Raw genomic sequence first — 15,306 nt, 5'->3', positions numbered from 1 at the left:
ATTACAATACATTATTTGGCGGACGGTTGAAAAAAAGGTCCTTACGGGGCTCAGGTGGGCCTTTTTTACAACCGTGCAAACAAATGGAAGAGCAATGAAAGAAAAAAAAAAAACATTTATTTAACACTGCGCACAATATACAAGCGAAACCAATTAACTTTCGTATAAAAAATGTACGTGTGCTTTAAAATTTTACGTTCTTCTCACTTAGATTCGTACGATTCTTTTTTTTTTTCTCATTTTTTCTCCTCTCATTTTCATAACGATATTTAGGTTTAACAACGTCGTTCGATAAATTGTTGATAATACACGGATTCATATATTTATACTATATAACATTATATAGAAGCGTTAAATGCTATGTACAAATTATTTACAATCGAATTTTTTTTTCGTTTAATCTTATTCATATTTTTTTTTTTTACTCCCACCTTACGTTCCTTTTAAAATATACACGTGTACGTAATTAAAAGTTTTTTTTTTTTTTCCCCTCAATTTAGATAACAGGTCAATTTTTCATTTCTACTCTACAATTATTACTATCATTATTATCATCGTACACCTAAGCGCGAAGTTGAACACTATACCCTGAGCATCTGTTGAAAGTGGTCGCGATCACGCGGGCGTAAAAATATTCGAATTTCTGGGTCTCCGAGCGAGCCCGAGCTGTGCTGGAGTCAGCGCAGCCAACAGCTTAAGCGGTTTGTTGTGACGCGTCACCTCGTCACCTTGAGGGCTGTAGACAACAACAAACCGCTACGCTGGTGGCTACGCTGACTCCAGCACAGCTCGGGCTCGCTCGGAGACCCAGAAATTCGAATATTCGAATATATTCGAACGCACGCGTGGATCGCGAACACTTTCAACAGACCCTTACGGTATAAGCATTATTTACAAATCGTATAATAATATTATTTATAACTTTTTGGCTAGAAATATTAATTTTTTTTTTTTTCATGTACAAATATAATATAATCTATGCAATATATTCATATATGTATATGAAATAATACTCGGAGGTATTTGGAAGAATCATTATTTATGTGTATACATATGTAAATTATTAACGATGAGAAAGAAAAGAATGGTCAAGGTAAAATAAAGATTTAATAATAATACTAAATTGCTTTACTATAAGATTTAACGGGTCGTATTTATATATGTATACGTAGGTATATAATTTGAATAATTGTACAAAGCTAGAATGAATATCATCATTATCGAATCGATGAAACAATAGGCGTGAATGAATCGTATTTTTTCATTTTTATATAAATGTGCATTTTATATGTATAATTAATATTTGTGTATGAATTTTTTATACGGTGACTTCTTCCGAAAATCTACTTTTGTCGTCCAAATTAATAACTATAGCACGAGTCCTGGCGTGTCCCGATTTATTTGTACACTTCTCCTTGGGCGGTTCCTCCTTGACTTTAACGTCGGGGGTAACTTCGAGTGTGTCCTCTTGACCGGCGACAGGAGCTCGTAAGGAGTTAGAAACCGTATCCTTGTTCCCTTTTTCCTCTACCACCGAAGCATCGAGAAGTTTCTTGTCCAAGATCTCCTTAGAATCAACCTTGTCTACCTTTATCTCCGGAGTGTTCGTATTTTTTGCGTCTAAATTCGTCTCTTTCGTCTTAGAGCCATTGCGCACCGCTTCTTTATTAAGTTTCTCTATATTTTTAGCGACTTCTTTTTCTTTCGTTCGCTGTTTCGTTTCCGGATCTAATTCGCTCGCGGAACAACTCAAATCGTTGAGTCTGAGACTGGAGGAAACCGCTTGGATCGTTGAAACTTGTGGCTCGCCGCGATTCGCCGCGTCTTGCATCGCTGTTATTTTCGCAACCACGTGACGGTTACCGAGACGCATATTTTTCTCTTTTAGGTACTCGAGTTGAGTATAAATTCGAAGGAACTCGTCCTGGAACATAGAGAAATCCGTGGCTAAATTCGCCGCACTCTCAACCGACACCGATACGATCGCGGCAACGACGATTACCTTTTGACCTTTCGTCGAACGCTGATTGTACCAAACTCATTTTCCTCTCCCTCATATAAAGCTTTCCAATTAATCTAATTGTGTCGAATCACATAACGCATCAATATTCGGCACTCGCCCTCGAGTTCGTGCGACAAAAAGTCAATTTCGAACTCTCTTTTCATTTTCTAATCTAATGTGCGGGGTGCGTTGAAAAAAAAAATTTCATTTTGTAATTCGTTCGTCACTGTGTGGAATTTTATTTTATTTTATTTTTTTTTACATTCGCGCAATACATCGGCTTCCCATTTGTCATTACGTTGTTATCTAAAATGACGTGTATGATCCCTCCACAACGATAAATCCCGAAAAAAGATTTAAAAGAAAGTCGGTACGGAAAACCCTGAAAGTTTATTTGGTCTATAAAAATTTTGAAATATATACGACGGAAGAAATGTATTGAAAAAGTTATGCAATTTTAGAGAACACCGATTACGAGCCAAGACCGAATCGATAAATTTATCAGACAAATGGAACATGAATACTGCACGTATATCAGGGGGAAATTTCAATCTTCCTGATGCGTCTTCGGTTGTATATGTCCTTTTGAGACCGGCTCAGATTTTAAAAACTTCGAATCCAGACGCCCCGCAATTATGGTATAACAACACCCACGCCAAATTCTACAAGTGCAATGATTTCGTCCTTTGAATTTTGCGTTTTTGTTATTACAAAAAAAAAAAGAAAACAAAGTTATTTTTCCCTCTTTGATATCGCGAGATCCCGAATCTATTTTCGGGAAAACCGATATTTTTTTTCCATCCGCCTACGACCCGAGCCGTGGATATCTTTTCTTTCTAACCTCGTTCCGATATATCTCCAAAAAACGATATGAAGGGTCACCATAATTTCGTTATCTTTGAAAAAAAAAAGATATAGGAAAAAGATTCCTTCGGTACACACGCGGCATCTAGGCATAAAATCGAGGGACGGTGAGCGATCGATAAATGGAGAACACGTTTTTGTAGAAAAAATAATCTCAAACTACATTCGTGTCCTGATATGATATACGTATAGAATTACGACGAAAGAGATCCTCATTGCGATCTCTGCTGTACACAAATTTTTCATCTCACTTTGATAATGTCCTCGCAATACCCATACGTGTGTGCGTCTATCGATACATACGTATAATTTAGAAACGTGTTACACTCGATTGAGCTTCTAAACGGACGAAAGTTTCAAAACTTCTGCAGTTAATCCGCAAAAAAAGCCCATACCCAGACTTTCTTGTGCAATGATGCGCCACGTTTTACTATGGGCTTCCCTATCAACATCGCCCTTTTTCCTTTTTCCCAACCTACTTTTTTCCGTGATTCTTTTTTCACTCCCTCGTACCGCACGCAAATCGGGCAAAAGAAGAAAATTCCTAAAGGGTATAAAACCCCACCATTTCAGGCGATTTAATGTATTCAATCGATCACCCTATCAACCACGTGCGTACATCGGGCATTCGGTGCCAATTCGATCAGTAGACGACCCTCGACCTTCGGCATTGGGCCCTTAATTTTTCACAATTGCCCCGACTGTCTCGAAAGCACTTCGCTGCTCCGATTTTTCGAATTGATTCGAATTATCCGCGTATTGTACTCGAAAATATTTGGAGAGAAAAAAGTGAGCGACCAGTTCCCAAAATCGGTAGAATAATCAACCGACCCCACACGGTATTTTTCGAAGTGAAAAAACAGCGGAGAGTATGAAAGCTTTCCACTCGAATAAGGTTGGCAAAAATTTGGAAGGAAGAACTACAAGAACGTAGAATGAAACAGTCTTTGTACTTTGCTGGCCCTTGCCCTCATAATTTATTCGTATTTCATACCATCGAATTATTAGTCCATTGTCGCGATACACAAATGCCTGCAATTTTCATTGAGAAGTAGAATAAAGCAGAAAGAGCTGGCTTTTAGAGTAGCGAACTGGAGGTTTGCACTCATTCCTCGCTCAAGTTTCCAAATGTTAAACTTTTAACGACTAATTTCGATTGCTTTTGTCCCCTCGTGTTTTCTTACTTCGCTAATTATGTTTGTTCATCTTTAGTTATGGAGGAGAAAATCAGCGGGCTGTTTCAAGGGTGACGCTCGTCTAGGTATACATGTATAACAACGGAACGCTAAAAATTTCGTTTTTGATCCAAGCGAGAAAAAAAAAAAAAGAAGAAGGGAATAGAGAATTTGATCCTAAAAAAATACCGCTCACCCGAATTCAGAATTTTTGAGTAAACTCGCCGAACTTTATACCTATGCGAAAAAAAGGGGTGAAAATGGAAGAAAAGAAACTTACCGAAAATCCGTCGATCTCTTCGGTGAAATTTCCCTGCTGTAGGGTGATGGAATTGGTTTGATTGCTCGTCCCTTGTGTGCGGCAGGATTTTCCTAAGAATTTTCCCGTGGCACCAGGAAGTTTGCCAACCGAATCCTCCTTGTCTCCGCCACGGAAAACCATGTACGCCTGGAGTGAGGGAGACGAAGTGCGTTACGTGTGAAAAACCATTTCGTGCGTAATTTTTTCGATTTTTCCCGATCGATCCCCGGGGAAATACGAACCCGACGATCTTATTTGTCAATTATTTTTCGTTCACTCGTCGCCGAATTATGCGAAAAATTATTCGCTAAGGTGACGAATATTTATCGTATATATACGCGCAACGTGAAGCCGAGCTTATTTGAGTTCGCGCGGAAAAATGAGGTGAAAAATTTTCAGGGAGAGATTCGAATGACAATTTAAATTACCGCATATTCAACAATTAAATATGAAATAAGCGTGGATTTGTACGGGCGAGATTTGTACGGCACGCGTATAACGTCGCTGGGCAAGACGATAACGCGTTAAAACTGCAAGTTAAACACAGACCGTGATGTACACAATGTGCTGAAGGTTCGTTACATAAAATTAAAATTACAAGTGGCAGCGAGTAGTAGGGCATATATTTAATATGTACAACTAGAACGAACTCGCGCCGGGGCCCGTCAGATTAGAATTTCTGTACCTACGCAAGCGATTCGTACGAAGGTGTGCGTTGGGTATAAGTGTATAACGTAACGTAAATTTGTTTGAATATAATCGCGTACCTTACTTCCAAAAATTAGACACAGCAGAAGCGTGACCGTCAGCTGAGTGTGACAGAAAAATATGATGTAAAGTAAATCCGGATTAGCCGAAGACTGTAAAAAAAACCTGAAATAGTAAAAGGTGCGATTAATTTACATGTAAATCAGACGCGGGTATAGATTCGTTTGCGAAAGGGGAAGAAAATATTGTTCGATCGTTCGAACGTAATTATTCACGTGTGACCGAAGCAGCTGAGGAATGACAATTTTCATAAAAACAGAAAACCAGAGAAAGAGAAAAAGAGCTTTAAGAAAATGGCGACTTTTTTCAGGTCAAAAAGTATCTTCGAGGCAGAGCGTGAGCAGTTTCTTGATATATATGCTCCCCGAATTTTACATTCAGACCTACACACATAATACATACGAACTAAGGGGATATAGGGGTTATAAATTACGCGGTGTACGTATATCACTGCAGCGCCTTTGCGGTGTAAAAGCTCTGGTACGAAAAAAACAGCACGGCCAGATTCGACGTCATTTGAATTTATTACCGATGATAGCCGATATACACGCGGCGGTACATCGTCCGTACGTCGTTCGTTTATACACGTGAAAATCGAGATTTTCACCACCGGGAATAAGGAATTAATAGCAGAGCTTCCGCTCTCGAGGGACACGAGGATCTCACCGGCAGTTCGAATGAGAGTAACTGCAAAATTTCGCGATCTCCCAGAAGCGAAACGGTAAAGAGTTCAGGAATCAAATACTCCGACGCTTTAATTCCTTCCTGCCAGCAGCTTCCGTCCGCGCCGCCACTTTTCTTCGATTTCCTCCCCGCAGGGCGCCCCTAACGGCCGGACGCGGGGTGGAGCAATTCGCTAAGTGTCTCGCTATGCGGGAAGCAATAAACGCGATTTCGGCTTCGGATGACCGTATATAAAACGCACGACTCGCTTCGCTTATGTACCAAATACGTACGTATCGCGAGAGCAGCCCCGCATGTTCGCACAGACCTACCTATGCGATCGAACAACACAGTGCGCGCGTAGATATCGTACAACCGGATAATGTTTGTAACCGTTTCGGGGGTCCCGAACCCCTATAAAGTTGACAATTTACCGTAACCATTGACAAGGTGTTGCTAGTGTTTGTCCAAATTTCAATTGAAACGATTATGCCTTTGTACGATCCACTTTACCCCGTTTGGATTTGTCTCAATTTGCATACATAGTGCCGCGTGTAATTCTCCGCAGACAGACGACGCGTTATCCGTATCAATGTATCAGGGGAGATCGTTACTCGGTAGGGCCGCCTTTTGAAATCAGATTTTCCTTCGATTACCGAGCTGTAAGAACGCGCTAGAAAATTACCGAAATTAATTAATGCTCGAACCGGGCGCGGGCGTCCTGTAAAATTATTCAGACGTAAAACGCGCATCGTCGAGAGATAAGTCCCACGTCATGCGCGCGGTGAACATGCACGAAACGAACACGGTTTGACAAACGTTAGAGTTACACGATCGGGAACGGCTTGCGCCTCACGTTATTATCTTGCGAAATTTGAATCCGTAATGCGGAAGACTTGATTTAATACCCACTTGGTACTCGTACATACCCGTGCACACCCGTGTACCTACCTACCTACCCACCTACCTACCTACCTATCTCTAATTCCAATGGATATGTACGTACTTATCCGTCCGTCTATGTGCACACGTGCACGTGTCCTGAGATTAGAACATGCTCGCTTTTAGCTCTATAGATGTAATTTATACAACACAAAAGTTAGTCCCGAGTTACTTCGGTAAACTCCTAATAAGCATGCAGTTCGTGTACCATAAAATGTCCTCGAAGCTTACGTGAGGATTTTAGACTTTTGAATGAAACTTAGGGCGGGTAAGTAGGTATGTATGAAGCTATGTGTATAAGCGACGCCGCTTCAAAGATTATCTCCGCGATGTTATTCTCTTCTCATTCCTCCTGCCGCATATGCGCCTACTATATGTATACTTTTCATCCTATAGTCAGACATCTCCTAGTCCCGCGAAACTACGGAAGCATCATCCTTCCTCTAATTATCACTGTACCGATATCATCTGTTCCGAAGTAAACCGGCTCCTCCAGAATACTAATCCTTCTGAGATACGTTAATAACGTTTCGCAGAGAAAAATGTTCTCTCCTTTTTTCAATATTTTCGAACAATAAGTTATTACCTTTGACAAAGTTTCTATAACTCGGTGTCTCACGTAACTTTTGTTGTATTTCTTCTACTAATCGTGAGTAGGTAAAGTTTGCTTTCGCTTTGACATTCCAGTTGTATAGACTGTAATTCTTCATAATTATTGAATAGGTTTACTCACATTGAAACGTTGAGAAATACCGACAGCAGAAACTCGTTGTAAATTGCTACGGAAATAAAACGACTCTCATTGAATTCCGATGGAGCTTTTCTTACTACGATGCAAAGCCTTATTCCCCATACCAGGAACAGTACCTCCACTGTAACAATTCAGAAAACGGAGGAATTAGTATTTTTTCTTTTTTTTTTTTTTTCACCCACTCACTAATTCCTTTCAATAAATATCAGAACTGTACTGCAATTAATGGAACTTCGAGAGCAAACGGTTTGTCCGAAAATTTTCATCGGTCATTAAAGAAATCGAGGCGTACGTATGGTCGCAATTTTTTAAAACTGCGCTTTACGATTGAAAAAAAAAAACTATTCTCATAATTTCTCGCACTCCGTTCTCCTCGTCCGCACGCCCAACACTCGGTACAGGCCATCGGTCGTTTTGAAGGGAATCCGGCGGAAGTAATTATTTCGGATCCTCTTAGAATCGTTCGAAACTCCCCGCATTACAGATACATTATACACGTACCCCCGTGTTTCACCGCCCATGGCCTAGACGTAAGTGCGCACCATCCAGCAGAGAAATAAGCCGTCTTTCCCTTACCAACTAAATACATTTATACATACGAAGCTCGAGAACCGCGTTAATCCCCAGCTACGAAACAATCGTTGGTTGTACTGCAGCGGAAGCTGGATGTGGTTACATATATATATATATACGCGGGATTAAAAAACTATTTCAAGCTCTGCCAGTCGCTGCCGCTTCACTTCGATAGGTTATTCCCGCACCGGAGTTCGAGACGTTCACCTTTAATCGTTCGAGCTTTTAGTTATTTGCTATTGCACGTCGGTTAACTCGTGTAATAGCGCATGAATAGAAATCTCACGTTATACGGCGAGTGATGGTCGTCGTTAGGGGTATATCCAACGCTCCAGCTTCGCGACGCCTACGCTTAATTTTCTTCCTCTACTTCTTGCATTCTTGTTCGCATTTTTTTTTTTTCTTCTTCTTTTTACTTCGTCTTTTTAGTTTTTCAGCTGTATAATAATTCGCACGGGGGTTGAAAAGGAATGCGCACGAGTCGCAGAATCCGAGGAAAGCTCGGATTCCGAGTAGTTTTTCTGCCGATCTCGCTGTCGGTTAATAAACGAAATTGAATTCATTGTGTCATACCCGTGAATATTACCTTCGCATCGTTCGAGTTGCACCCGTTAGCGAGACATGAATTTCACGAATTCCATCCCCTGTAAACTTGATACTTTTGTTCCAATACCGTCAACGTTCTTACAATTTTATTTCATTCATTTCGAATTCTTCCTCTTCTGAAAACATCCCACTTCGCTCGGTCCAACTTGGCAATATAAACTGCAGCTTTTTTTACGAACGTGCCGAACATAAGCGAGTTTCTTATTAAAGATTTTTTTCATCCCTTACGTCAAATTAACCCGTCTCCACCTTCTGTCGCTATTTATAACGCGTAGCCTCTGCGTAAAAAATATCGCACGAAATGAACCCCCTAATTATCTTACTCGCGATAATTATTCAACAACAATTGACGTAGCGATCCATCGCGCGGTTTGCGTTATATGAAATTATAACGCCACTCGAGGATAACTTCGGCGAGAACTACAAAGTTGGCTGACCTACGGGGTGAGGTCATCCGTTACAATTCTCCCTCGACGGCATACGCCCACGTCCCATTCCAATCCTTTCCACATTCACCCGCGTGAACCACGTGACTCGCGAACCGAGCAACGCTACTTTTACCCGACCCAAACCTGGCCTTGACCACCAGCCCCTCGACCATTTCGCCGTTCTCGTCTCGCCGCCGCCCCCGTAGCCAAAGATAATTTGGTTGCCACCTCAGTTTTGCCGGCCATCGGAGGGTTTGTACTCTGCGATCAGAATTTCGGTATTCGGGGTGAATTTTTCTTCCCTCGAGCTTTTTTTATTTTCTTATCTCGTCGTCCGTTTTCTTCATTTTTGGAAATTTATCACACGAGATAAACATGAGCAAATAATTGTTCTCTCATTTCGTTAATGAAAACTCGTCTCGTTCTGTTTAATATTTTTTCTTATTTTCGATTTCACGTTTCGCTTTGTACGTGACCGAGATACGTACCATTTCGAAACTGAATAATACTGAGAATATTCGATGACCTTTTTTTAGGGGGTGTGTTTCCAATTTTCTACGCTGTCTGTCACCAGTTTAACCTGTCGGGCGAAAAGCAGACGCTTGAATACGAGATCTTAATACACTGCCGATATCTGGAGAAAAATTTCGCCACAGACAACAAGAAAAAAAAAGTGTCTCTAACAGATAATTTCGCTTCGCGGTGGACTTTCTCTGGAACGTTTCGATCGAATTTCAATAAATTTCAGTCGCTGGTAGTTTCTGTAAAGTTTGCGCAAATCGTTCGGAATATTTCGCAGCTTTTTTGTTCTTTTTTTCGCACAAAAGGGCGAGAGCGAGGTAAGACGACGTTTCCAGTCAGCGCTTACGCGTATTACCGAATGAAAAGCTTAATCATGAAACTCCTTTCGCAGCTGATTGGCCAGCTACGCTGCCGAACTTTTTTCGCGCTCTGTGTATAAAAGTGAGAGGGGGTAGGATATTAATTCACTGGAAAAAGTTTTGGAAAACTTTTGAAATCCCGTGATTTTTCTTATTTTATCCTGCGCGTACGTATACGTAAGTATACATAAGTCTCGCGGATCCCGGAAAGTTTGAATTATTTTATTTTTATTTTCTTCTTATCGCACTTTCAATTTTTTACAGCCCCGAACACGACGAGATAATACGAAAAATGACGATAATACACTTAACGGCTCAGCGGTATGTACTCCTAAAATTTAACGTGAAATAGAAAATAAGTTTGTACTCGACACAACAGTCACCGAACCTGTTTGAAAATCGCAGAAGGCGGGCGGAGGAGGACGGACTGGATACGGCTGCAGGACACCAGATTTCTCGAGTAATTTATGGAAAAATTAATCTGCAATTGAAATGGAACACGGACCGAGTTTTCCCCCCCCGATGCGCCGACGTTGACGAAGAGTTGCAATTTTTTAATTGTTCTTTTCCCTCCGAGGACTCATCATACTTTATACGTATAATGGATAAAAAAAAAAAGAAGAGAATAAAACGTAAAAGAGAGAGAGAGAAAAATGTATGAAGACTGACTGTATAATTTGGAGCGACGCTCCCGGCACTCGGGTACCCTCGCGGTGGTCACGTCGTCGTTAAAAAGAATGCGATATTTTTCCTCAACAAATTTTTACGACGAACCGAAAATTAGCTCACTAATTCCTCGCCGGTTTAAACGAGATAAATAATTTTCGCCCTGAACCGCGATTAATAATTAATACCGCGAAATTGTGAATAAAAATTGATAAACTTCCCCGGATTCGTATGATAGCAGCGGGTGTACCGCACGTAACTTGAATTATTTTGCTTTCGTGGAGTAGAGAGTTTGAAAAAGGCAGAGCGTGGATTGATGTGAACGCGAATGTACGACGCCTCTCGTCGTCGCGTAGCGTTCGCTATCCGCGCCCTTCGTTGTCGTAAAGTCCTTTATCGAATTCGTCGAATTTCGCGACAGCCCCGGGACATCAGCTCGCTGTATAGATCCCCGCACAGCTATATACATACATATATATACATCAGGCGAACAAAAAAGAAGTAATCGAATTTTCACCTGCGTTGCCTAATTAATCCGGTGACAGACATTTCACCGAGAATTTACAACGACTCGCTTTCTCTCCCCCCTCGCTCGTGCACACACGTGTACGCGCGTACACTTCGCAATTATTTATTGAACATTTAATAAAACACCCGCGCCGCGGGGGTCGAAAGAATTTTTCACACCGTGGTCGGAATCACTGCGAAATATTAGATGAGCGCACGGTGTGTAAAATTGGTCATTCGTAACGCGGTTAAAATAGGCTCGTTGAAACTAAAACAAACCTTTCGAATTAGACCCCGGGTGCAACCTGATGAAAGCAATTGTTCTGGCGCGCTGCAGACATTTCACGGGACGTTTAACAAGATACGTAATTTTGCGGTAACCAGAAGGTATTACTCTCCGGCAACACAGGGGGCTATATCCGGCGTTGCTACGTACACACATTTATACATATACCCCTAACACGGGTACTTTGAGGATGAAAAAGTAACACGTCTGAACAATCATAATGAACTAAAACCGCCGGTGTACTTTTCCTTTTTAATTTTAAACAATTTCTTCATTCTCGTTTCTTTTTACACCGAAAGCTAGCCAACAGCGCAGAATTACGGGTAAAGAGCTCTTGCCTTTTAATAAGAAGAATAATTTATTATAATATTTCATACATCTCGCGCACCACTTGTCAAATTATTATAATCACGCGCCTGCTGCATATTCATTTATACGTTTGGCTCATACATTTTTCACGCCACGAGATTTATTTTTTTTTTTTGACGCTGAACTTTCGATCGAATCGGCCGTCGTCCTTGCGATATTGACGCTTATACAGGAGCCGCAAGGTTTTCACGAATATCGCCGTCGCCATTTTATTAAAAAAGTTCTACTTACGGGTCGTGAAGGTGTGGTCCCACCAGTCGGTTTTGCAGAGATACGCTTTGAGATCGTCAGCCGTACGACCTACGATGACGACCGGTGGTGCTACGAGGGTGCGAATCATGAGGAAAACGCTGAGGATCCCGACTATGATTCCCAAACGTTTCAGTAGATTCATGTCCGTTATTTTCACCACCCTCGCCGAACGCACGCGAAATATCACCGATATTCTGCAATGGAAACAAGGTGTGGAAACAAAAATAGATAACCGGAATCGCGAGGTGTATCTCTGGGTTTGAACGTTACAGTGTACGAGATTTGGCATTGTTTCTTTTTTTTTTTTTTTTCTTTCATCGTTGCACACAACATTTGCGACGGTGTGCATTCGGTTAGGAGGAATCGCGAGTACGAAAATTTGCAAAATATAAAATGAGAGTTTCTAACAGCGTTGGCTGGTGTAAAGCCGTGGTGTGTAAACTGCGGGAAAAGACGATCATGGACAGGCCGCGCATATTCGAGGGTATGAAATTTTTATAGTTTTATCGTACGTTTTATCCGGGGTGTTGGAGTGCGTGTATAATAAACTATGTATTACGTTTGCTCGGAGCACACGTTGGAAGATCAACATAAATTCGAATCAAATATTCGACGGAAATTAATTTTTCCTTCACATAATTCTCCAAGGACGAATGTTTAAACATTATACCTAGTAGGTGTACAAATATACACCTACGTACCCACTCATCCGATATCGGATAGATTTTACAGCAGTTGCAGCGAGGAACGAGGTAAAAAGAAACTAGGTAAAAAAATCGTTCGTTCAGAAATTCAAGAGCGTCGAGGGATCGCGTACGTAATATAGCACCTATATCTAAGTTTTTCTCTCATTTTTCTTTTTCGTTTCTTCGGTTCATCCATTTTCCCGAGTATGGGACGAACGATACACGTGGGATTAATTTTGTATCAGCTCGTGAACAAAAAAAAAAAATAAAAAAACAAAAAGAAGTAAAAGACAAAAAAAAAAAAGAAAAACTTCACGCGATGATAAAGGTAATGGGCACACGGGCACATGTGTATTTAATCGCATCATCTCGCGCACGACCGAAACAAGGAGACCTCAACATCAGTTATACTAGAAGTGCGTGCGTGCGTGCGTGCGTCAGATTTTACGAATGATATATACCTGCGTAGCCGTGTACTTATACCCGCATATTTCTTCGTACATGTGTAAATATACGAAGGCGTTGATGTCGTGCATTATCATATCGGAGTGGATAAACTTTCGGGTGAGAAGAAAAAAAAAAAGTCATTTCCATTTATACGTAGTTGATTTAAACGTTTGAATTGCACGCAACGCGATCGGTGGTGTATCATACACATATTTAGGCAGCTGTGCTGTAAAAACCGTGAAAAAGCTGACAGATTTAATAAATTCGAACAAGATAACCCCTGGGGCAGCCGAACGTTGCGTTTGTAGTAACTTTCGAATGAAATATGTTTCGTTACATTTATTTATATGTTTTTCCGAAATTTTATTTCGATGGATTTTTTTTTTTTTCGTTTTTTCTTTTCTCTTTTGTTCACCGTTAATTTTCAACGACCGTGTACGAGGGGATGTTTGAAACAATTTGTCGTTTTTTTTTTCGCTCGTACGATAGCCGCGGTTAATCCCAACTATGAAAACGATATTCGAGCTTTTGATGGTTTATGATTTTTTCATTTCTCGATTCACGGTTTTTTTTTTTTTCTCGGTTTTCCGAATACGTACCCCGGTGCGTATGTATTTACGCACACGGTTAACTACGACACGACGACTTTTGCTCGGCGTTTTCTATCCACCGGGTGATCGATGTAGAGAAAAACATGGCCGACATCGGGGCAAATTGGGAGGAGGAGGGTGATTTGTCCGTTGATTTTCCGCGGCCGGCTGGTTACCGCCAAAGTGTGGCGAAATATGTGCATGTGGCGTGGTGTGGAAAGGAGATAAAGTAATTTTTCTTTTTCATCAGCTTTCAACGAGACTTATGTGAGAGGGAAAGATAATTTTTCTTGCTTTTTTTTCTAACGCAATGCGTTGAACTTTCGTTTCTGTCTTTTTTTTTTTTTTTTCTTAGCGACGAGGCGAGAATCTCCAAGTGTAAATGTTGAACGAAACGCATCGACATCGTTTGCTGTAATATAATTGGATGAAGTCGCAGCACGACGAACTGTTGTGTTAAATATCAACGCAATGGACCGAGAAAAAAAAGCGAAAAAAAGGCTCAGCGAGCGCAAGCTGCTTCCGTCAGACTCTTATTTCCGTAAATAATTATGATATCCTTGAGGAAAAAAGAAAGTCACAAACATCATCGCCGAAGGAAATTCTGTTGTTTCAGAAGAGTTGACCGTGTAAGCTGATAATTTTTATGAATAACGATGACGAAGATCTTAGGAAAATCACCTCTCCTCAATCTGGATAATTAATTCTAGGGGATGATATTCCACATGTCTCGGGGACAAAATTGAGTAAATAAAAATTGACATTCCCTCTCATTTCCCATGCTGCGAACCCTGAAGAATTCAAAGGACGAAATGAAGTAATAAGAATTTAATTAACGATCTAAAAGGCCATGCGATGTGATACGAACTCATCGTATAAATAATTGTCGTAATTCTGCCTCGCTAATTCTGTTTATACGGAATGAATATATAATACATTTTGTTTAACATTCTACAGGCTCACCGGGCGTAGAGTTTTTACCTTTCTGCCCTCTCTTTTCCTTCCTCATACCACCCTTTCGAAACCGGCTCTCGGAGGACGTGCTAAGCGTATTTGACCCGCATTATTCCCCAGGTATTCGATGGAAAATTGTACGACTACGGTGTCGATTCGGTAAACGGTTGAAAAAAATGAAATGAAATGAAATGAAATAAATAAAATGAAAATAAAAAATAAGCAAAATAAACCGAATAATATGGGGATAAAAATTTGTAATTTAAATCGTCCGTCGTATGAATTACGACGCGAATCAAAATTTTAAAGACCTCCGGGATTTCTTGACGCGTACCCTAATCTTTTATCAGCAGTAAAACGGGACCTACTACCGGGCCAAAGTATAAAAAATGGCAATTTCGCGACGTTATCGCGCTATCGATACCTCGTAAATATGGAATATCAAGCCCGATATTTGCAGCATGATATTCTCGATAATACGTGCGTATGTGTCTCGATACGTGTACGTCTGGTCCGTTACGTAACGTGGTGTGGTTCGACGGTAAGCATGCACGTTGCGTGTTTCGGTGGTAATAATAACAGGCTGTGTACAACA

The 15,306-nt window shown here is 40.8% G+C and overlaps 1 protein-coding gene and 1 long non-coding RNA gene across 2 annotated transcripts in view; one reads left to right on the top strand and one right to left on the bottom strand.

Moving 5' to 3' along the window:
- Nucleotides 1-219: 219 nt before the first annotated feature.
- LOC105687442 (probable G-protein coupled receptor 158) overlaps nt 220-15,306 on the bottom strand; it is a 109,875-nt gene continuing 94,788 nt past the window's right edge. Inside the window, exons 8-12 of the mRNA XM_020853197.2 lie at nt 12,014-12,228; nt 7,449-7,587; nt 5,110-5,215; nt 4,322-4,489; nt 220-1,924 (exon numbers count right to left, since the gene is read on the bottom strand). Of these exons, the coding sequence (XP_020708856.2) occupies nt 1,319-1,924; nt 4,322-4,489; nt 5,110-5,215; nt 7,449-7,587; nt 12,014-12,228 (1,234 nt within the window). The 3' untranslated portion in view covers nt 220-1,318. The remainder of the gene's footprint in view (nt 1,925-4,321; nt 4,490-5,109; nt 5,216-7,448; nt 7,588-12,013; nt 12,229-15,306) is intronic.
- Nucleotides 13,573-14,711, top strand: LOC125500556. The gene is made up of 2 exons (XR_007277932.1): nt 13,573-14,386; nt 14,468-14,711. It is a non-coding gene; the product is annotated as an uncharacterized LOC125500556 (long non-coding RNA).

This window comes from Athalia rosae, chromosome 4 (assembly GCF_917208135.1).
Source record: "Athalia rosae chromosome 4, iyAthRosa1.1, whole genome shotgun sequence".
NCBI classification, from domain to species: Eukaryota; Metazoa; Arthropoda; class Insecta; order Hymenoptera; family Athaliidae; genus Athalia; species Athalia rosae.
This window is presented reverse-complemented; position numbering and strand designations above follow the sequence as displayed.